This window comes from Ammospiza nelsoni, chromosome 4 (assembly GCF_027579445.1).
Source record: "Ammospiza nelsoni isolate bAmmNel1 chromosome 4, bAmmNel1.pri, whole genome shotgun sequence".
In the NCBI taxonomy this organism is placed as follows: Eukaryota; Metazoa; Chordata; class Aves; order Passeriformes; family Passerellidae; genus Ammospiza; species Ammospiza nelsoni.
The window spans coordinates 11,335,571-11,360,227 of NC_080636.1; the positions used below are offsets into that span (position 1 = coordinate 11,335,571).

The window sequence follows — 24,657 nt, forward strand, 5'->3', positions numbered from 1 at the left end:
ATTTTCAAAACTCTTTAACACATTTAAAGAGCACTTTTTATTTCTCTCTGTCTGGCTAACTTTAAGCTCCATAGGTCATGTGTGATTAAAAAAAAAAAAGAGTAAGATGGATATTTTTGCCAGTTATAAGGCAGCCATCACTCAGGCCACAGGGTATAAGGAACATTGCAGAGACATTCTGTTTGCTGGAGAATACAGGAGGAATCTGAGCCTGGTACAGTGACACAGATAATTTGTGGTGACTTGTCGTGCATCCTGTTGCCACAATAGCATTGGCTTTGCTCTTGCATGCTTGCCTTCACTAAGGACAGTCTGTAGCACTCTGCCAGAAAATACCTTGACCCACACAGTTGCACCGAGCAATTATTTTTTATTTTTCTCATTATGAAAATCTCTCATTCATATGAAAATGAATGAGAGAAAAAAGCACACATAGGTGCTTTTCTTTAGTTCTCAGTGCTAAAAAAACCTTCTCATTTCTTGCACATTGTGTTAGCTCAGGCTAGGGTTTGTCTGAATACTTATTTTTCTGCACCTCTATAAATAGATGTTATGAAAATAACTTTTTTAAACTTCTCTTTATTTTTACATTCAATGCATGAGGACAGACAAGATGAACATTCATGACAAAATATAAAGACATATACTGTCCTTGAAAGAGGTAAAAGATAAAGTGTTTAAGAGTTTAAAAAAGTATTTTAGAAACATTGTATCTCCAAAATTTCTCATTGCAGAAAATTCAATCTTTTAGAAACATATTGTTCAATATCCTTGTGCATTAAGCCATATTATCAAAGTCTATAGTTGTTTTTCGTCTTTAGGAAATCTGTCTCTGCATTACTAACAATCTTTAAGTAACCTATTGATGGAGCCAACAGTCTCCATAATACACAGTATACACAGTTACAAACAATTGAAAAGTTATATTACAAAATATACAGTAGTGCCTTTTTACATTTTTATAGATAAACATTGCATAGTTTTCAAATATGTAATATATAACACAATCACGAGCCTTTTTCTCTATAAGTTATGAAAAATTCTGTACACTCAAACAATTATAAATAAAGAGTAAATATCTTTTAGTAAGAGTGTGGGGGTGAGTGTACCAGGACATAGCATGCTGTATTAAACAGAAATACTCCTTGGAATCTGCTTAACACAATGGCACGGTATGACCTGGAGCAAGGAGAGGAGACGTTTCAGAGAGGAACCATAAAGTACTGATATGCCTGACAATTATTACCCTGACTCGTTTGCAAGAATTGCTTTCCCACAGTTATTATCACTGCTCTTGAAGGCTTCACTTCAAGAGGCAAAATAAGGTGCATGTTGTTCAAGAAATGAGTAAAAGTAGACTAAAATGTTTCCTCTTGCGATGGGTGGTCAATGGAAACGTAAGATAACTTGAAAACAATTCTGGATATTTTTCTCATATTTTCCCAGAGAAATAGGGCATGGGAAATGCACATTGGGATTTAAAGAAACAGATTCAAAAAGTATCCAGAATTGTGAGAATAAAATGAAGAAAAATTACTGAAAATATAAAAATTCCACTTTAAAAATGAGATGCTGACAAAATTGTTTCAAATATATGAAGCATAAGGAAAATAAAAAGAACATTTGACATAATTCTGCTGTTTGGTACTACACTCCAAAAGAGCAGAACTATACCAAAACTAGATGTTTTTGGAATTTCACTCTGATTCTAAGCATTTTGTCACTGGCTCACAATTACAGAAAGTTAGAATCTCAGTTTGAATGCAATTTGCAAACACATAGTTTGCCAGTTTTACTGTTAGCTTAAAAAAGTAAATGAAAACAATTTTCACTTCTAAAATGTATGTATTTACTTGATTGCTGAATTTAACCTGCTGAATTCCAAGCCCTGCAAAAAACAACTATTCAGAAGTAATTGTGTTCTAGCAGCACTGAGTAGCTTTGTTACACTAAGGGTCTTCTCAGCATTTTCATTACACATTTAATTTAAAATTCAGCCACTTAAATGGGCTTTAAATGACACTTGGTTTACACTCAGCCGTCTAATTTTTTTTGAACATTAGTGATTGGACTTCAGATATTGTCCCATACTCAGTAATGTCTAAGCTGTTGAAAACCAGCAGAAGTACTGAGTGCATCTTTGAAATGTTCTTCTTCTGAAATTATGCCTTCTGTCAGCCCCTGATTCAGAGCAGTCTCACAAGCATTTACTGAAACATCACTAAGGTAAAATTTGAGCACAAGCAGCTCCCTATCAAGTATTGCACTACCCATGGATTTGCTAGGCATTGTAGTGACTACACTCCTTATGGATTTTATTTGGGATTTGGATTGCTACATACAATTGCCAGTAAAATTCACATTATCTCCAAGTAGGGTGGTTCAGAGCACAAAGGGGTGGTGGAAGCCCCTTTCTCTCCAGTAAACGTTGCCAAATGCCCTGTGCTAGCCACAATCTGCTCTGCGGGCTCCCTCTGTTGTAGCACTAAAGCCAATCTCCGCTGCTACCCTGAAAACTCCTTTTGTGGCTCAGGCAAATGGAGCCACAGCTGCACACACATCCCCGGGCACCAGCCTGGGCTGGCACAGCTCTGTCCTCTCCTACGTGTCCTCCTTCCTGCACCAGCCCATAGCTGTGGCATTACATGGTGAGCAGGGCCTTCTAGAGAGAGGAATGGCCGCACAATCACATCCTCAGTCAGCCAAGACCTTTGGTAGCAACCCAATGTCTCCATACAGAGTTCTTAGCATTCAGCAGGCAGAGGGAGCAGCAATTGCCTTTAGCCTGAGATAGCAAAAGGTTGTAGCTCCTGTCCCCACTGTTAGAGGAGACAGAGAGGGCTCCAGTGGACTTAGGTACACTCTTATGCCAGAGTAGGACTTCTGAAGGATGTCCCAGCATTTCATTTTCCTTCACATACATAGAATATATTTTGTCTATTCTAGGATTCTAGGAAAGCTACTGTTTTCCATTTTGACCACTGCAGACAGGTCAACGAAAACACTGGGATTCCCCCTTTTATTTTCTTCCCTTTTTTTCCCCTTCCCCCCCACTTTTTTTTCTTTTAAATTTCAAGGACTTCTTAGGTATTATGAAGTAATTTCTGCTGAGTCAGTAGGTCAGAAAGGCTGTTCTACAAGTGCATTATTTATTGGGTTTTTTAAGTTTTAATTGATTGCCACTTCTTTCATCCCTCTCTTCTTGGGACTACATCAGGATTTCTTTTGTTTGCTACCGATAACATTGGAGGAAGGTACCACATAGAAGATCCTCTGTAAGCAATCTGTCATTAGCTTTGGAACTGAGCAGAGATATTCTAGGGACTCTGTCAAGCTTGTTTTCACACCCTTCCTTGATGAGTGATGTATCACTGGCTTCAGAAACCTAACAAAATGTTCACTCTGTCCTCAGTGCAAGGTCCAAGGTGGTTTTGATGAGCCTGGCTGTCCTGTGCTGTATCTCTGCTAATATGCATGGATCCAATACTATAATGCTGTGTTGTTTGTGCCTGTTTTGTCAACACAAGCTACTGCTGGTGCCCTTCTTCCACCTCTTTCATCATCAGCCATTGCCATGGTGTTTTCATAAACTTCCATAGTTTTTAGCTGGTTGTCTTTGGCACCCTCCTGTTCAGCATTGACTTTGCAACACTTGCAGAAGCCACAGCAGTGTTTCCCACAAAAAGCAAGGGAAGCCATAAGTATATTGTCCCAGGGCTCTAGGGAGTGCATCCACACAGGTAGGAAATCCCAGTTTTGGAGCTTCTCAGGCAGTGAATGTGGCTTCCTTTTCTGCATAACATTAATTACAACCACAGCAATAAAAAGAAGAAACAGGGGAAGGCAAACACCCAAAAGGACTCCCCAGCCTGCCAGTGACAGAGCAAATACAAACAAAGGCAACAGAAAGAAACAGAGGAGAAGATAAAATATAGCAAACCATCTGTACTGGGCTGTTATATTTCCCAAGGTCTTGCTCATGCGGATTGGCAGGCGGGTATAAGGTATCGGATAAAACAGAATAATCCCAGAGACATTGAAGAAAAAGTGGCACAAGGCAATCTGAAAGCAAAAAACATTTGAGAAGTTCATTAGCTAAAACACCATAAATACTCCTATCCACATCATAATTACTTCCAGATCTCAGGAAACAGTACTGTTGTCAATAAGGTGTGGGAACCATTGGGTTCTGCATCCATAAATTTTCAATGAAAACATGGAAAATGTAAATTTGATGTTGCACACTGGCTACAGAGAAATTTTTAATGGTACAAACTTGGATTTTACAAAAAATTAGCCATAAGTTTATAGGGCACTGAGGAGATTCCTGGAAGGGGACTTTGTCTTTGAGTCTTTACAATCCTTTGATTCACATACTTCAAAAAAATTTTAAACAAAAATTAGCATTAAAAGGCACAGACTTGTGCTTACAGGAGTCACTTAGACAGAATAAGCATATATTGAACAAAACAGTACATTCCCTGCTCACCTTATCCTATTTTAATTTTGTAACTGTTATCAGACTAAAGTAAATATGAAAGTACAGGTGTTTATTTATAAAGGGCATTATAAAACCAGTATGTTATCATGAAATCTGAGCTTTATCAAGATAGCATCTTCTCATGATTACATCTGTTGCCTGAGGACAATAAAATGACTTCTGTAATTTTCTTGATTTATTTTAGCTAGTAAAGACATTCATCCTATTCACCAAGGAAACGTCATTATCTTTTCACTCTTAATTGTAAAGCATTCATTCAAATGTTATCTGGTGCCAGGTTCTTTACTGGGTGGAAAATGGGAGGTCAAAGCCAGGCTTCCCACTTTTAAAATAGTTTGAGACCAAAAGGAATCCAATAAAACCCAGTCAAAGTAAGTTTACAAGGAGAAAAATAGATGCCAGGATGTTTACTGCAACATCGGGTAGATAGAGAGCTTGCCAGCTTAAGGATTGTGCAACCTTCACTTACTTTACAGGAGTCCCTGTACAATTCATGAACTGACTTAGGATCCTCAGAAGAGAGCTTACAGAAATCAATAACCCTCAGAGGGTTCTCAGTATGTGGGCACTGAACTCCAAGCAGAAAAGACCCCACGCTCAGGGGTCAAGTGGCCTCCCCTGTCCCAGTTCTGAATCAATAATTGCAGATCAAGAGAATTTATAAAAGCAAGATTAGCTATATATTGACATTCTGGGAATTTTTAATGCAACCTTTTTGCTCTAGCAGTTGAAGAGAATGCATTGTTATTAATAGCACAGACAAAATCAGGAACAACACGAACAGCACATTTGCATCACGTCCCCTTTTGTCAGGTTTTTCTTCAGAAAACTTACAACTTCTAAATGAAGTCAAGAAAGCATTGTTTTATACTGACCTGTAATGAATATTTTAATGTACTCCCAGGACTTGCCAGAGCTGCAAGTATAGCTGTTGTGGTTGTGCCAATGTTGGCTCCCAAGGTGAGCGGGTAAGAGCGCTCAATGCTTATAACGCCAATGCCTACAAGAAAAGAAACACGACTGGGTTGGCTTCAGGATGATGGAGGAGAAGAAACATGGGGATAAAGAGCACAGTATTTACAACTTACCAACAAGGGGTGTAATGGCAGATGTGAAAACAGAACTGCTTTGGACAACGAAGGTCATACCAGCCCCTGCGAGCATAGCCAGGTATCCAGCCAGCCAAGTAAAAGGAAATGGAAAATCTAAAAAATAGAGGGAGAACACTGCTGTTAGCATAACAGAGTGATCCATGTAACAATAACACAGCAGGGAAGACTGTTAAGCATTTAAAATATAAATATATTGTTTGCATATTGGGTCTCAAATGATGATTTCGGGGCCAGTTCCATTACTTTGATTTATCCTGTTTTCTGTGTGCCTTCTACAGCCTTGCACCACTGGATACACTTTGAGATGGATTCCAGACTAGGTAGACATTTGTCCCAACCCAGGATAGCATGTGTGTTGTGATACAATTAGGTACCAGAAGTGTTTCCTCAGAGGTCAATACAAAACCTTCTGGGTGTTTTAAAAGCCTTGGTTTCAGGAACCAGGCACCCACTGCATGGATCAGATCTTCAGAAAGCTCTGAACACCATCCTGAGAGAACCAAGCTGTTTGCTCTAACTAGTTCCAAGTGGATTATCTCCTAAAAATGCACTTGTTAACTCTTGCAGAGAACAGCTAATTACACTGATTAGAGAAACTAGGCACAAATGTCCCCTGTAGTCTGCAAATTTATGGAGAGAGCTGAGAAGTGAGGACTTAATCAGCTGGGAAGACACAGAGGAACACAGAGCAGATCCCACATTAAATAAGCAGAGGCTGTCAGCTGTTTACTTTCTAGCCCTTGTTTTTAATTTGGGCAGTGTTCTTTGCCCAGGAGAAGACAGCTTGGGGACCACTTTGTTGCCTTCTCTATTTCTGTGCACCCTCACTTCAGCCACAGCGTGGGATCTGTGCCAGGACTGCTTTTCTCTGCTACAGCTCCTAATCTCTCCATTAAAGAGAGTATGAAGGAAAAGCAGCCTGGTGAAAAAACCTCGTAACATTTGCACTCAATGGATCCAGGCTGAAAAAAATCAGCTGGACAACACAGGGAAAGACAGAAAAACACCACCATTCAAGGCTGCCTTATCCTGCTGAAGAGAGGCTAAGCAGCAGCACAGGATAAGATCACTAATTACTACATACTTTTTTCAACTTACTTTAGAAGGAATATGCAGGCCCTGTGCCAGAGCAGGCAATCACAATCTCAGCACTTCGGTGCTATCTTTTGAGGATGGGAGATCTACATTTGTAACAGCTAATGATTATACATCTAGAAACAGAGCCTGGACTTTGGTCTCTAATGATGTTAATCTGCTGCATTTCTCAATCATGCTGTTCACTAATAGATTTTTAAATTAAAGAAAAAAATACTTGAAAGAAAAACTGTTGGGCAGTGTGCATGATTTTCATTCAATAGTATTTTCTTTAAAATATTCTATAATGTCTTTCAGAGAACAGGAGACATCAATAAACATGCTCAGTGTCCTTGTCATTCCTAAAAGCAATCCTCAGGAAAAGCAGATAGTTACCAGTGTTGATTGTCTTCTTGATAACACTGGCCACTTGTCCTTTAAGCACAGAGTTTAATAGCTTAACGATCGCTATCAAACAGGAGCAGAGAACAAGCAGGGACAAAGCCAGAAGGATGAGCCCGATACCAAGATCAGGCAGGTCTGAGTTTACAAAGATGTGTTGGCCTGAAAAAAAAAAAAGGAAAATGAATTAGCCTACCCACATTTTCGCCTGTGATCCTAAGCCCCGCTCTGGTTTTCGTTCGCTCCCCTAAGAAAATTGGACCAAAGCAAACACAACTGGAGGGGTTGATGCAAAGAGGGAAAATGCCACCTTCCCTCCTCCCCAAAAGCCATGTCTGAGTGAGGCAGGAGAGGTGCTTCTACAGACATGCTTACAGAATGCACAGTGGGCAGTCCTATGGGCAGGCAGGAAGCTGGTGACCATGAGCAAGGGAGAGGAGCACCAAGGCAGGAGAAAATGCTGGGGTGCTCCAAGCTGCACGGTGGGTCAGCTTTTCCCAGAGGTGGCTGCATGCCTGAGCAGGGCTGTTCAAAGCCCTGCAGGGCATGCATAGGGATGGGATATCCTAGCAACCATGACAGCAAAGTAACCATAGCTCCGAGCCATCTGAACATCGAGGGTGACATGATACTGAAACCTCAATTGCTGGTATCAGGCAGCATGGAAAGAGATCCACCTGCAGCCAGACACCGTGGTGCTGCTGCTGTAACTCCAGCTGTGAGCCACAGCAGAGCACAGGCTCCTCAGGCAGCACCTGCAGCACTGCCACGTGTCCGGCGCTGGCCAGGGCTCCTGGATACACCTCAGAAGGGAGCTGTCAGCACCATTAGAAATCCATATACTTCGGTAAATATATTGCACAGGAGTAGTTCTACTACTTACATTTACTGATATAGTCTGTTTCAGTTATATTCTTGAGGGTCCATGTGGTGTTTCCTTCACTCCAGCAAAACTCAGGAGATGTGCAGTTTTCGGAAGGTGGAATTGTGACATTCTGCAGTGTCTGTGATTGCCAGACAAAGCAGAGAGTTCAGTCATCTACAATCCTTTACCAAAAGCTCATGTAGAATTTTCAAATTTTACTACAACCAAGATTCATCAGCTAAAAAGTCAGAATTGTAAGCTGGCATCACATTAATGACATGGTAACATTTTGCATTCTTAAAATAAAATATTATGCTGTTACCCAAGTCAATCAGTACAACATCTGAAGATTAAAATAGCCTCAAAATCTACATTGTAATAACCATAGCACCAATCCACTAACAGCTAAGGAACTTAACTACTGATGAGTTTCTGTGGAGTGAGGTTCATGTTTGGCTGCAGCTGTGGGGCAGTTGCATTCCTTTTCCAGCCACTGCCACAGCTTTCTTGATGAAAGAAAGACCTCTTTCCTGACATCTCCATGCAGCTCATGGTCTGATGAGTACTACAGCACTCTGAGTCAGAATGCTACAGCACGAGTGCAGCCTCTCTTGTTGGATGAGCACAAAGTGCTCCAGCTGATTTTCTGTGCCTCAGTTTCCATGTCAGTAGAAACAGAAGTGCTGTTCCTACTTTAATTTTCATGTTCAAGGGCTGTCTAAGAGCTCACTACAAGCACTATGATTAGCATTACTAAATTACTGAATTTCTGTGTACACCACAATAAAGGCTTCCTTACAAGCCCTCCTAGGCCAGACATGCTGCATTCTGACACCAGGTCCACAAGGCATTATGCAGACTAAGGAAGAGCTTGCTGACTGAGCTGTACTTCCACACAAGAGCAGCTGACAGCCAAATGGACTCTGAACCATGCTCCTGAGCACTAAGCATCTTTCCAAAGTGCCTGAGTGATTTTCTTTTGCAGAAATGGGGAAAGAGAAATCATATTTCTTTGCTGGGCACTGCCTACAAACACCTGCATTTGTACCTCTCTCCAGATGATGCAGGTGGGCAAAACTGGGAGTGGATCTGGTGCCCCCAAAACTCCAGGGAGCACCTGGGCTCCAGGCACCCCATACCTGGTAAAACTTTACAAACTCAACACAGTCTTGTTTCTGACCTTCTTGAAGTTTTTTCAAACATCTTCGTTTCAAAGCAGCTTCACTAGATCAAAATGTTTGTTTTGCTTTAAGCATAAGGGGTCTGCATGTATTTATCCTGGCCATGAGTCTGTTTAATAATTTTTGCTAGAAATTAGTTTAATTTCTAGCAAAAATTAATTTCTATCATGGCTACACTTTCCTTCTAATTTCTAGCTTTAGAAATTAGAAGGAATGTGTAGCCGTGATATTTTCTGAAAAAGCCTTTCCTTAGGATTTTTCCTCCTGAGAAGCTAAGAGGCCTCAGGAACAAAATGTAAACAACGATTATCTGCTGGATCTGTGATTGGTCTCATGTGGTTGTTTCTAATTAATGGCCAATCACAGTCAGCTGGCTCAGACTCTGTCCGAGCCACAAGCCTTTGTTATTCATTCCTTTTTTTTCTATTCTTAGCTAGCCTTCTGATGAAATCCTTTCTTCTATTCTTTTAGTATCATTTTAATATAAGTTATATCATAAAATAATAAATCAAGCCTTCTGAAATATGCAGTCAGATCCTCATCTCTTCCCTCATCCTTGGACCCCTGTGAACAAGTTCACAGGAATGCAATGATTTAAATTATTTTCCTTTTTCCCCACCAAGGTCAAATCAAAATTTTGGGGGTTTCACATGTTTTGTAATTTGACTGTAAGCTTGAACAGTAGGTACACAGCCAAAATACAGGCAACACAGAAAACAGTGTGTCTAGAAATGAACATTTCCCTGCACTTTCCGAGCAGTTTTTTGCCCTGTGCAGGGCTCGGGGCTGGGGGCTGTGCCTGGGGGGCAGCGAGGGGCAGCGGGCCGGGCTCTGCAGCCACAGGCACAGCCAGGGCTGTAACCCCAGCGGGCTCAGGGGAGCACAGCTCAGCCCCATCCATCTCCCAGGCAGCGTTTCACTGCCCAGCCACAGCGCCGTTCAGTAGCAGCTGAGCGCCCAAGTTCAACCTCCACGGCCTGTGGAGGTTGAAACACTTAAGGACTCCTTAAGTATCTTCTGCCTCAGGACTTCAGGAATTACTTTTCTATACGTGCCAGCAGGTAGAATAGTCTAATTAGAGAATCAAAGGATATTTAATGCTGTAATTGCTGGTTAGCTGAACGATGCAAACCAAACACTGAGCTCCATAGTTTGCCAAAACACTCATTGGTGTTGGTGTGGGCAAGAGATTCCTCCGAGCTGCAGGGCTGCTTGGGTGGAGAGGAGCAGGACACGGCCCCACGGAGCCTTTCTCCAAGGGCGCTTTTCCAAGAGGGCTGCAAACAGCCAGCTGCCACCAGATCACCCCCACACACGTCAGACTGGAGCTGATTAGATCAGCAGATAAACGGTGGTTGAAACGATCTTTCCTCTGGCCTGTGGCACAGGCTTTTTCCACTTTCAGGGAGTTGGAAGACTATCAGGGTTTAAAGGCGTTTGGGTTTGAGAGGAGTAAAAGGCTTGGCACCAATCCACCAGCTCTGATAGGCAAGGGCCTGCACAGTACTGAAAGCAGCCAGGTCAAGGTCACCACTGGTGACCAAGCCTGGTTTAAGTGGAGCAGAAACTGCATTAAATTTTTTTCATTCTTTTTCTGCTGATAAAAACCCCACCCTCATTAAAAAATCTTATTTCACAATCCTGTGATAAAGAGCATCAGCTACAGATCAGTAATATATTTCCTGAGGTACCTGACAATTAATTTAACATGATACTCACCACATTGGTTTCAGTCACACACCAGATCTTTACCAGGCTTTTGTTTTTTGCTGATTCATCGTTCATGGCAATTGCATTTATTACTGATTTATCAAGCTTAAAAGGAAGAATAAAAAGAATTTTAAAAAATGCTTTATTTTCAGTTTGTATCACATACTTCTTTTCAGCTCTACTCAAATAAACCCCCCTTGGAAGTTCAACCATATAAAATCTGCATGACTCCAATGCTGGAACTCCTGCCCAACAGGTAGGAGGGGGGTTACTCCCAGAAAAAAAGGTACAACGGTGCATGAACAAATGCTTTGTCTCATTCTCCCCACATCATCCACTACCTCATCTCATTCTTTCTGTTTAATCAGCTGCTCTGACACAACTGCCTGACTGTATTTACTGTCATTTCAGAAGCTGTGTGCATCCCCCTGGCCTCCCGATGCACACGATTATGTCCCATAATTTCAGTGTCCTCATCAGGTCCCGTACTGATCCTCTGGCTGTGTCTCAGCTAGTGCTACCTGCAGATGCCCAGGCAAGAGGCTGCCTTCCCATCCATCCCACATGGCTGAATTTGTCCTCACCAGCCTTCCCAGCCCTCCTCCCCTGTCTGCCATTGGTGCTGTGAAATGTGGGGGAAATAGAAACTGGAAACATAGAACTGGGGCTTTATGAGATGTGAATTAAGAGAAGAATCTGTTAATGAACTTTACCCCCAAGAACACAGAGATGGGAGAGGAAGCCTTCTCATATTCAGAGCATTTTGATTTGACTGAATCAGGTAGGCAGCTTCCTTGAAGTGAGAAAGAGCTTACCTCAATGATGAGCTTTGTAAAGGGGTCTGTGATAACTTTTAGTAGCTCTGGAGCATCCTCACCACTTTCAAGTTGAAAGGACTCAACTATAACATTGGTGAGATGGAAGAGATAGCCAGTAATGACTTCAACAGGTAACAGTGCAAATACAGCCAGCCAGTTAAAGAAATCGTGGATTGTTGCCCCAGCAAAGGCCCTGCAAGAAGAAATTAAAAAACAGAGCTGCTTTTAATTAAACAAAATGTGTATAACATCAATTAGATATGAAATCATAAAAGTAGAGATGAAGGGCATTTCAAGATGGGAATAATTTAATTTCTGGGGTCAAATGCAATAGCTACTTTGTTATGGAGTGCTAGATTGTCTCCACACTGTTGGCCAATTAAAGAGCCAGACAGGTGAGTAAAACAAGAAAAACTAGAAAAGACAGAAGTGATCCATAGCATGAGGCTGCCAAGAGTACTTTTTTGAAGAAAGAAGTGGCTGTACAGCCTGTGTTTGTTTTGCCTCTCACCTGTTTTTAGTACATTTTTAATCCTCAGCCAGTCATTGCCTCCAGGACCAGTTCTCCCTGACTCCTGGGACAAGAGGGCTCTGCAGTTCTCCCACATGTTTCTGCAAACTGTTGCTGTACAGGTCCCTTCAATCTTCTCCTCCAAAGCCTGAGGAGCCACAGCTCATTCCTCAGAGGCTTTGGCCAAGAGTATTTCAATATACCCAGTGCAGAAATGACAAGGTACCACAGTCTCCTATCACTCCCAAGTGCACTGCCCAACTCCAGTGAGCCTCCAAGTGCTCCATGAGCTCTCTCAGTGGCAATGTCAAGTGTCAGTCTAAAAGATGTCACTGTATACATCAGACAGCCAGAACATTTCATTTCTTTACAGTTACCAGCTCTGGCTTTCTGCAGACTTCAACATTGAAATCTCTTTTAAGGAAACCAGACCAAACTTATGTAATACTAACTTCGAGTACAGCCCTCCCATAGCTGGCACATAATAAAAGATGGGTGGTGTAGTGAGAGCACTTGAAAATTTATTCCTGTGTAAGATCATTAAGAATGGTGAATTCTTACAAACCCACAAAATTTTTAAAGGAACATGATATAGTTTTTTTTTCCGAGCATATAAGGCCATACATGTAGGCAGCTTTAAACCTTTGCCGTGGCCATGCTTGTGACTTTCCTATCTAGAAAGGTTGAGTGGCTGTAGTAGTGACAGGGAATATAGAAGAAGACCTAAAAAAATGAAAGAAACAATTTTCCAGATCCAAAGTTTAAGTACAGTACCTTCTAAATTCATTCCTGTCCCCAGCTTGCATAAGTGCCACAATTGTGTTTGTAACTGAGGTGCCAATGTTTGCTCCCATGATGATAGGAATAGCTGCTCTAACAGTCAGCACTGGCAAACAGAAAAGGAAACAATGGATGAAAAAAAAATCAAAAAAATCATATTATCAGCAAGCTCTATGTTTCAACAAAAATTTCTATTGCTATCAGTGAAACCCTGACTTCCCTTGATGTCAGTGTAATGATCTGCTTCAGTCCAAACAGGTTTGCTTTGATCAAGCCCCCTGGGAACATGGCACTCCCATAGTCCCATAATCCCTACTGACACTATGGCCCATGGTTGTCCATTTTCATCACATGTTAGAGGTACAGATGAAAATAAGGTCTCTTCTTTCCCAGGCATTTTCCTACTTACTGCAGAATTTTGAAATGATGTCACAGAAAAAAATGCAGTTCAGTAACTGCCTAACATGACAAATGATGCAGATAATTCCAAAATTAAGTCATTCAGTGCCAAGGCTTCCAACGATTTTCCTTGCAGTTGTGGTTTTATTATTATTACTAGTACTAGTACTACTATTGCTACTACTAGTATTAATACCATTATGATTCCTTTTTAAAATCTGATTTTATATCAGGGAAACAGCTGTGAAAAACTTTTCCTACAGTCTCTATTCTTTTTACCCAAAGCTTCTACAATTGGAACACAAGTGGGAATGTTGGCACCTGAGACAAGGTTTATGAGTGATCTCTAGGAAGATTCTGTGAGCAGACTCACATGTGGAGGACACCATGCTGACTATGATGGATGAGGATGTGCTGGAACTCTGGACCATCACAGTCACCAGAACTCCGATCACCAGTCCCGCGACAGGATTTGAGAGCACTGAATCATCTTTAAATATGTCCCCTGCTGCTTTACCTATAAAAAACCCATATTCACAGAGTGAGGGAAGTACAAGGGAAAGTCAGTGTTTAATTCAAGATCATTCAGCCATTTAATTGATACATATATAATCATATTTTTTATCCCAAAAAGTACCGTGTAGCCCAGGGATCCAGATTCATGTCCTGGACTCTCAGCTTCTCAGATTTTAGAGGATACTTTATATTCTCTCATTTCAGTGACTATAAGGCCTGCTGAACTCTGCAGAGAAGCATATAATGCCACAGCCATCAGCAGAAAGACTGTAGGACAAAAGACCACCCATTGATTTAAATGTAATTACTTGGTATTTTTGGATACTTTTATAATACTGATTAATTCAGTTCCTGTACCTTTCTGTGTTTGCAAAATACTTCAACAGAAGTGCACATATTTATCTGATAACCACTCCTGAGTCCATCAACTGAATTCAACACTTCAAGGTAAATGTAAAAAATACATTTCAATAGTTTTCATCTTTGAAGGATTTGGGGAACATTTCAGTGTGAGATATTTTGGTCAAGAGCACAATTTTTGTATTTCACCTTGTTGAAATGTCTTTCACATGGGACAGATTTATGTATAGATGTATTTTTTTAAACTGTCACTAAAGTAATGGGAAGCTACTGGGAAATTGGGGCCAATAACCCCTACATCAGCTCTTTGGAATTTGAGACAGAAAGACCCTTTCAAACAACTGAAGGTCAGTGTTTAATCAGAGCTGCTTCCTTCTCAATCTGTGTCTCATCACACATGAAGAATGTTCTTGAAGAGTGGTAGTTGTAATTAAGCATCTCAGACAAAATTTACTGCCTTATTAATTTATTCTTGATATTTTAGATATTTTCATACCTCCTACCAGTTGAAAAGCAGAGCTCAGTACATCCAGAGAACACACAAACATGTAGAGTAAGCAAAGGAGCATAATGAACTTCCCTATCCCATAGAGTACACGAATGACTTTTCCTTTTGTATCCAGATCTGCAAAACAAATACATTATGTATGAAAGAATCATTTGAATTTTTCTCTGGAATACTCTAGTGCACAAACAGAGACAGTGGGGACAAAGACAGTGACATGGCTCCAGTGTGTGATTAAACCCAAAAGAATGTTCTTAATCACATTTTAACTGCAGAAGCAGGTATTTTGTTTGCCTACTTTTACCACAAAAAATCTTTTTGGTATGTGACAAAAGCCTTATGAAATCTGACATTGACCCTTGGTTCTATAGTCATTCTTCTGAGTAAAAAAAGACCAACAGCTGCCTGGATATAAAACTGTATTAGTGCTGGACTGTTTTACATTTACCTTCTCATGTTTTAAGGAGGCTAAGAAGCATGATTTTGGGATTTTTCTTAGCTGACTGAATATAATAAACCCATTAACTCTTGAAGAACACGAGACAAGTGATGGGAAAACAAAGTAAGTAAGTTATTTACAGAGAAGTGGCTACCTGACCACTTGACCCCGGTGTCCTGCAGTTCTGGCAGAGCCCACGGGTCTTCTTCTTCTGGTCTTGTCTCATCTATCAAAGCTACTGTGGAAAATGCAGGTTGAATTTCCCCTTTATTTCCAAGTGAAGCCACATTGCCTGATGAATTAGAACATTTAAAAAATTGTTTAATTACTTTCCATCTTCTCCAAGGATCCCCAAATCCTATCTATTTTTTATAACTCAGAGTGAGCACATTACCTTTGTGATTTTCTCCTTCTTTCCCAGCCATGTTCTGGTTTTGTTTGGAAGAGTCCCCAATATAATTGTTGGTTTCAGGCTTTTCTACCTCCGGCCAGGGAGCCATGATCTGTGACTAACAAAGCAGTGTTGATTGAAATGCAAGTGCAGTCAAAATATTCACCTTATAAGAGTGCATGTGAGAAATATGATAAGGATAAAGAGCACAGGAGATGAAAATTAAATAGAAGCAATTTTCCCTTGAACACAAATTTTTGCTAAACTTTATGAGTTATTCTTCTACTTGGGAAATTGATTTCTCAATTTTTTTAATCACAGTTTATTTATTTGTGTACACAATTAAAAATTATATATATTTTAATCTCACATCTATATTTTCATACACTTTTAACTGTCATTAAAGCAAATATTCCTCTGCTTTCCAAAAGGTAGGCATTTCTTCTCTTTAATTAATTTTAACTCCATTCAACAAGAAGTCAGAGAATTGTTTTGTTTTCTTCCACCTTTCGGATTTAAGCAACCTCCTGGTAATTCAATACACAGACCTTTACCTTGTAATTCAATACACAGAAATGTTTTAGCAAAAAAATTCCTCCCTAAAGCACTGCTTAGTTTGGGTTGTGAATGATAACACAATGCCTTGTTGCCTTTACTGGTTCATTGCCATGGAAACACGAAGAGGAGAATCCTGGACAAGGTGGAAGAAGAGCCCAGAGAAGAGGACAGAGAGAGAGGGGCCATTTGCAGGTCTGTATTTGTCTGTAAGCCACAGCTGATGCTGCAAATGGAGCTGAGCTGGAAGCAGCAAGGTCCAGCTCATGTCACACAGGCTCTCTCTCTGAACCTCTTCCTCCCTGACCCCTTTCTGGGCACGTTTGAATGCACTCTATTATTAATGAATAATAACTTAAAAAGTGAGACATCACATGTCCAGATCCTGCCAGCATGGGTGCAAGCACACATGGCAGACCTGGTCCAGGCACAAGAGGTGGCCATGCTTGGAAAAGTCCTCCCTATTTACTTCACCAGTATTGGAAGCCAGATGGAGAGACATGAAAGGGGGAAGTGACTATGGAAATAGGAGCCAATATGGGCCACAATATTGCCTTAACAGACCTGGTGACATCAGCCAGCACATCTAAAAACTCCATGGAAAGGATGGGAGAAGTGAACCCTGTCCAGGAAAGCCCCACCTGCAGGTCTGTCTCTTCCATGCTCTCTGCCCCACAAGTCAGTCAGAGCTGCCCCATGAGCAGCACGTCTGGCACCCACATGGCTGAAACCCTGGTCAGCAAATTTGCCTCCAATGCCCCTCATACACAGAGCCCCTGTGCCCCCTGTGCCTCCAAAAGCCAGAGCTGGTTTCATGCTCCCATAAACAAGGTTCACCAGCAGTTAGCAGTCGCTCTCAGGGAATATAATTAGTCATTCATTTAGTCATAATCCTTTATGTAGCTGATGGCGAAAATGTTTTGTGCCTGCCCACATCAGTAAGCCACACATCCTCCTCCTCCCTTTAGCTGGGAAGGAAAAGTCACAGACAAAATCACTTGTGTCTTACTGTGACACAAGTGGGTATTGTTTTCTGGCACTCCACAAAGAAAAGAGTATCTCCTCTTCCACATTACCAGGAAAAGTTATTCTGCAATTCCATTGGCAAAAATTACACGTTTTGCATTCTTTATTTGTGGTGTAAGACCCAGAGCAGCTCCCAAGATACACAAAGATCTTCAAACAGATGAAAGAAAGTCATTCTTGCTTGTTTCAACAAGGATTCCCATTTGCTTGGAGCAAATTCTCGCATTTCCATCCATGCCAAAACAACCTCCAGCCCCACCCAGACAAAAACACCTCCATCTTGTTAAACAAGTTTCATTTATATATGTTCAGCATTTAAAGAGCTATTAAAAAATAACTGCTCTGCACAAGTGATTCTTAAGTGAAATGTAATCATGAAAATATATTGGAAAGTCAGATGTGAAGCTGCAACTTATTCCAGCCATGGAGACACAGAATATGCTGGACACCACCATCCCCAGAGATGCCATCAGCACTACAGCTCTTCTGTTACGCTTAGTATGGAAATGAAGGATTCAGCCTGCATTATTACTGCATGGAAACTGAGCTGATGCATTCAGTGGAGAAACTGGAGCTTGAAAACTTCAGCAGACAATCAGCCTCTATGTCTCCTAAATAAAGTCTCTCCAAACAAGAATTCGGCAGAGCATTTTTCCATAATAAGCATCTCCCATGTTCCTGAGGTGGTCAGGAGCCCACAGGTACGTCATGTATTATTATTGTTTTTGCTTTATGTGATTAAACATCATAGAATGAGAGTTAATCACCTCTGTAGAGGAAGTTTTTATAGGTATGTATATAAAGTCATTCATATGAGCCCTAGCCAACCTCTGATTTGAGAAGGTAGAATTGAATACTGGACACCTTCACAGCATTTGCCTTGAGCATTTGGGTTTGCAGAGGCATTACTAGAATGGCCCATGCTGTGTGAGTGGTATTAATGACTGATGCTAGCAGAACCATGTATACCCTTGAAGTCCTCCCATAGTTGTCAGCTTTCCCAGATCCCAGCTCTTGTTAAGAGGAATAGCTGAGAAGATAGTGGAGAGACACTTGATACTCTCTGCTGGAGTCCTAGCCACGGCTACTTACTGTTAATTAACCGCTGTGCTGCAAAGATAATCTACATTCTACTGTTTTCCCTTTAAAGAATTTTTTCTTGGCCCAGATACAGACATTAGCACCCTGAGAACACACTCAGAGGCCAGTCAGTGTGCTGTGGAGGAGCAGGGCAGCGGGGTGGCCGAGCGACCGCGTCGCTCCCCGGCTGCTCTCACGCGCCTTTGCAGAGGCTGACGTCAGCTGTGGCAGAAAGCACCAGCACTGCTGACGCAAGACACCAGTGACAATGAAAACCCTCATAGTGGTTTACCTGTGAGCACCAAAGACAGACACATGCAAAGGAACATGTTAGAGAGAAGGCCAATGGCAACGCACACTGCAACAACTTGCTGTGCTCAGCTGGACGCACCAGGTCCAAAGGCAGGAGAGCCACAATTGCTGGATGAGGCACTGCAGGGATGAGCTCTGCCCAACCCCAGGTGCCTCAGTGCCACGCATCTGGCTCCTGCCTTGGCTGACAGGACAGCAGGCAGGGTGCCTGCAGCCAGGGTGAAGTCACGGAGCTCATGTCAGGACAGGCGTTGGTGCTTTGGATATCCACCTGCGGGGAGCGGTGCTGAAACGGGAGCTGATTTCCTCCTGAAGGTGGCAGGTCACAATGTGCTATGCATATTGCAAAGGGCTGAAAACCAATGCCTGGGCAAGGTGTAATCCAGCCCGTTTCAGTGAACCTCGTGGCAAATCCTCTCACACCATCGTGTGTGCTTCTGTCGTTGTGAGTATAATCTTTCCTTGCCTTTGGAAAATGCTAACCATGTGTGACATCCTTTCTAACTTCAAAAGAAACTGAACCCTCTCCCTTCTAAGAAGGAGATAGATGGGAAAAATCAATGGCCTTCAAATTCTGAAAATGTGAGAGAGAAAAACTCAGAGCCAAAGTGGGCTTCTGTGGTTTTTATGTCCATACTCTCTCATTACAGCATTTCAAAGAGTTAAAGTCTCTGGGGAAATTATCTGAGCAACACTAGGTGTCATGCAGTTGCCCTATATTGCATTCCTCAGTGACTCACGGGCTGTAACAGCTTTGCCTGTGTTGCAGAGCTGCACTCTCTGTGCTTTGCAGTTCTAAATCAGAAACAGCTGCCAATCTGTTTGTTTTGCTGGAATTAACACAGCTAAATGAGCTACCCCCTGTGTGCCCAGCCAGCATTGTTTGTACCTCTCCATCCATGACAGCTCACCCAAAGGTGAGCCACATTGTGCCTCACACAAGAACTATGGAGCAGCAGCAAGCCTTAAAGAAATCTCACTCCTGGGGAACAGACCCAGTCAAAACAAGATAAAATAAAAAGTACTGAAGGAAAGAGAAGTATTTTCAAAACTAACTGATAATAACTACAACCACCAACGTGACCATACATGCACCTACAGGCTGCTTAAGCAGCTCCATATCAGATTTTGGGTTCAGCCAGGCTTTCCCCATTCTCTCTCCCTCTCACTCCCTCCTTCTGTCTCAGCTTTTCTACTAAAGTACCTCACTTCCTTATCATTCACCACAGCACTAAAGTTTTTATCTTAAAAAGGGATTTATTAGCTTTGGATACCATTAGCTTGGTATCCAAATATATGACTTAGTAAATATGAATATTTATCACACCTACTTCACAGGAATAAATACCAAGCTATATGCCAGACTTTCTTGAAGAAATAATTGTCTCTTTCCTCTCAAAATGTACCACTTGCAGCATAGAAGCACATTATGTAGAGACAGGAAAAGAAAGCTTCTGAGCCAGCACAAATTCTTTCAGTAGCTTTGCATCAGCTGATAGTTTTGCCCCAGAACCAGTTCCATGGAAGCCACAAAGCCCCAGGTGCAACAGAAGCAGTAACAACTTAAATAAACACCAGCAATGATTCAGCCTTGCTAGGAGCAAGTCTTGTCTTTGCTCTGGCACCAGCTGCTTCCTTGGGGCTTTTTCTTTGAATAAGTCAGCAGGATTAGCCGGGATGTAAACTTTCAACTCATGCAGTAGTAAAGGCAGAAAGAGATATGCAAAAGCTACAAAAACACTGTGCTCAGTTTTATTCCCATGGATCTGTAAGACTCATTGCTCACAAGCCTGAATCTAACACATAACAAAACTAAAAAAACACACAAAACAAACTAGAAAAGACAACTAATATCTATGTATGTGCATGGAGAGAATAAATCCCAAAGATTAATTTTTGAATTCACAACGAAGCAAAGCTCTGGACACTGCCCCTGAGGAGCCAGAGCCAGGAAATACCAGTGAGCTACTTGAAATGCCTAGTAGGTATTTAAATAAAACAATTACTTTTTCAGAATAAAATGCCAAAAAAATTAATAACTCTACCAACAAAGAAATAGTACAGATCTACCCCATCCCATAGATAAAATACACAGTAAAGAATAAAGAAAGGAAAACAAAAAGACGTTAAAAAGACTTACTGATCTAATGGAAGAGCTGATAATAAAAGTTACTGAGAAACCAGCTGATTTCTGCCTGCTGCCACATTTGTTGGGCAAACTACATCAGAGTCTAATGTATTCCTTTTACCTCCGTGTATCAAACCAAATTAGCATAAGAAAATGTTTCCATCAAGAACAGCCTGACACGGCCGTGGTGAGGCACACAGCCCTTACAGAAGATCTATGCTAACACATGAACTGACCGTATTTCCTTCCAATGTTTCATTAATCATATCCTAGACATTTTCCATTATCCAATACCACTGATCACTATGACTTAAAATCTCACTTCTTTTCAAATAATAGTTAAACAAATACCTTCACTTGATATAGGCTTTTTTGGGGGGGAGGTGGTTTTTTTGGCAGCTGCTAACAAAATATTTTATTTCTTTATCATATTTAATAAGAATAAACCTAGCTCATTGCAGAAAAAAAAGCACAGTTTATTTTCAGAGCTATGTTTTTTATCACTTCCTTAAAACATAGATGCAGTTAAAGGAAAACAAGGTAAAAATATTAACAAGAGGATGACATTTCACATGCCACTCCAGTACCCCCATTACCTCCCTTTCGTTATTTCTTGAACTGCAAAAGCAGAGCTTTAGATTTACAAGTTAAAAAAGTTCAAAGGAGAAGAAAAGTAAACTCAGTCTTAGTTGTTTTTACTTACCACGACTTAATTCCGAGACAATAGAGTGAACGGATCAACTGGGCAGCCACTGAAACCTGCAATATATATAGACAGGTGTTGAGCAAAGTTTGCTTTCATCACTGCACACTAACATTCCTATTTTACAGTCCAGAGGCACTGCCTACCTGCAACTTAATGATCACAATAAAACTTTTTTTTGCAGGAGTGGGCAGCAACCACCACTGATAAAACTATGGGTTATTTCACACTTATCACATTCTAAAAAATGTCCCATCAGCATTTAAGTACAAGTTACAAATGTGCTCATGTGAGTGCTGGAGAACTAATTGTTCCAGCCTGAAAAATTGCTGTCCGCCTGATCATTCAGTAATCTTTTTTCCAATAATAATTTTCCAAAAATATTTTGCAGTCTCAAAAGTCTGTCAAAAGAGTGTGAAGGAGATGTAGTACTGTTATTTGTCTGTTCAGGTGCCTATTAATCTGCCTAAGAACAGAAGTGAAGGAGAATCAGATAAAAACGGTGTAAGTAGGAAACACGTAAGAACTCCTTAGAACAGAGGATGGAGTTTCATTCTTATCAGTGCTCAATGTTTACAATTAAGGCTAGCTCATTAGCATTTTGGCTGTGGCTCTACTTCCAAAGTAGATTTAAAGGTGTAAGGACACCTTTGATAATCGCGTTCAGAACACTGGAGATGAAGACAAATAGATGATAAAGAGATAGGTTATTCAATAAAAGAGTGTGGTACTACAGATTAGACAAAGCAGCCACCAGCATTGCTGTCTGTCCTAGTGCTGATCATCTTCACAGGGAGCTGCATGGGGGGACTGCATCAGGCACTGCAGCTTCATGATCTTTGATATTTTTCTGTTTCTGTAGTCAACTTACGCTGAGAAAATATGCTGCAAACTAGCCATCTAAGCAGCAGATCTGCCTTGTCTGCTTGTGTGCAGTCATATCTCCCAGCAGCTTAGTGACTTAGTAACTCAGTAAAGTAAAACTCTTGCTTTTTGCACCTTTCAGTCCCCTGGAGATGTCCAGCCTTTGGAGCGGTGAGTCACAATTTCCCCTTCTGCTGCGTCGGCGTCAGAAATGTTTAATAAGCTGTGGCCAGGAGAGCTCTGCAGCCCCGAGTGCAGCATCACATCCTGGCAGCAGAGCCACCAAGCGCCTCCCCTGCTGCAGGTGGCTCTGCTGGTGCCGACCCCACTGCCCACACCGTGCTGGGCAGGGCTGATGGTGCAGCCCAAGGACGGGAGCACCAGCCCTGCCTCACCCTCCCCACTTGCAGCTTGCACAGAGGTGGAAAGGATGCAAAGGAAACCAATTTCTCTTCTGTGTGAAGTGGAGAACTGTGCAAAAGGGGAAAGAAGTAATGGAAAAAGGACCCAATGTTGTCCTTGGTGGTTCACAGGCTCAGTTTTCTTAACAAAAGTGTACTTTAACATTACATCTTTAAAAGTACATTTTAAGTCGTGCCAAACATGCAGGAAATCAGGTGAATGTTTTAATTGGGAATACTTGTACTTCTTTGAGTTATGGCTTATTTTCTTCTGAGTCACTGGTTGTGAAACCCAGGTCTTCTGAGTGGGAAGTTATGAAATGTGTACATTTCAAGTACCCAAGTACCCTGTGGGTCAATCAGAATGTGGTGATGTCCTCTGTTTTATTCCAACATCGCTAATTCCATTTGCTAAACACAATCCTAAGTGCTGACCAAGTTAATATTTTAGAAAGACAAAAATTCTATGTCAGACCTATTGCACTAAAAAAAAAATCTTTAGGAAAGAAAAAATAGTCATTTACACAAAGGCAGACAATCTACAGTCTGTCTTTGGAAGTCCAGGGTGAATCTTCTGCAGAGTCACTCTGAAAGAGCCTTCATAAGAAGTTTGTCACAAGGGATGAAGGTGGTGTTATTTGTTCCAGAAGCCTTTCCTTCATTCAAAATCAGAGGAGAAGCTGATGTTCTTCCTGGAACACCGGGGCAGTCAGAGTGGTAGTTCAGAGTGCTTGTTGGCACACACTCAAATGATGCTGATGCTGCTGCTGCTGCTTGGGAAGTGTGAGGCAATGCTCTATCTTTCCGCTTCAGAGCTTACTTTGAAGCTACTGACTTAATTAAAAATATACATATATTGAATAGGAAACACTAAATAAAGTAAAGAAATTTCAAGGGTCCTGGTTTCCTCTAACAAAAGTGCTGGAACACTCTGCAGCTATTTGGAATAATACCTGTGAAAATCTAGCATTTAGCAGGAAGTGCAAACACAGAAAATGTCTTAAACACAGAATAAGAAAAAAATTCCTAGCATGTGCAAATTCTGTGAGAGGTGAACTCTGTCCAGTCACTGTTATATGTTGCAAGAAGTTATGACACAGAAAAGAAACATGTCCACATAACATCTGTGCCACAAGATGCTTTACAGATCTCCCCCACAAAAGGGGTACCTGCTGTGCAAGTGTCAACCCCATCCTATCTGTAAGACCCAAGCCCTAGTTTAGCAAACCAAGTGCACATAAGTCACAACTAAAACAAAAAATAATTACAAGGAAGTGAAAGAACTGGCCATTTATCCTGCAAAGGTGTGTCAGTGCAGTCCAATATACATATTCACTGACAGTAATAATAATGTGATGAGGTTTGCTCTTTTATAGACACAGCTTCAAAAGACAGCAAGCATGAGCATGGCTCTCAGCTAACACCAGGAGAAAAATCTCTCTCTCTTACATTTTAATTTAATTTTTAATATTCCACAATCCAAAGAATCCACACCTAAACAATGTATATTCAAAAGGGTGGTAATCTAGAAAACAGCAATATGGCTCTTTACTGAAGAGAACAGGAATTGTTTCCATCATTTGGAAACAGAGGTGTCTATTTTCTCTTGTTCAGAAACCTTGACCAAATCTAGTTGTCTATATTTGGGAACAACATGAGTGTAAATCTCTCTTCCAGATATATAAAACACAAAGCCCTGATCATAAAGAGAGAGGCCAGTGTTGATTTCAATAGGAATTGCAGCCTGAAGAGTTATTTGGTTAAGGACTTACACCCATTCAGCTGAAAAACATTTTCCTTCTTTGTGTAGTTACCTGGAAAAATTTAAGTCCTGGCTTTATGTATTGTCTGAAAAGTATTCTTCCTATAAACATTTTAGCAATGAACCTTGTTAATGGAAACACTCAGTCAGATGTGTTTTTTGAGTATGAACTTCCATAGTGGTACAGCTGGGTATTTATTTGAAACAATGCTTGTAGCAGACTTTGACCCTGACATTATATAGGATGCTTTGATTTTGTAAC

At 41.1% G+C, this 24,657-nt stretch overlaps 1 protein-coding gene across 1 annotated transcript; it reads right to left on the reverse strand.

Annotated features, from left to right (window-relative positions):
- Positions 1-590: 590 nt before the first annotated feature.
- On the reverse strand, positions 591-21,547 carry SLC34A2 (solute carrier family 34 member 2). The gene is made up of 14 exons (XM_059470384.1): positions 21,515-21,547; positions 21,369-21,424; positions 15,568-15,682; positions 15,328-15,465; positions 14,726-14,854; positions 13,727-13,870; positions 12,949-13,060; positions 11,661-11,856; positions 10,855-10,950; positions 7,973-8,093; positions 7,084-7,251; positions 5,590-5,706; positions 5,377-5,501; positions 591-4,062 (listed from the first exon to the last, which is right to left on the reverse strand). The coding sequence occupies exons 3-14, from the start codon at positions 15,671-15,673 to the stop codon at positions 3,487-3,489; spliced, it is 2,028 nt and encodes a 675-aa protein (XP_059326367.1). The 5' UTR covers positions 15,674-15,682; positions 21,369-21,424; positions 21,515-21,547; the 3' UTR covers positions 591-3,486.
- Between the last annotated feature and the right edge of the window lie 3,110 nt (positions 21,548-24,657).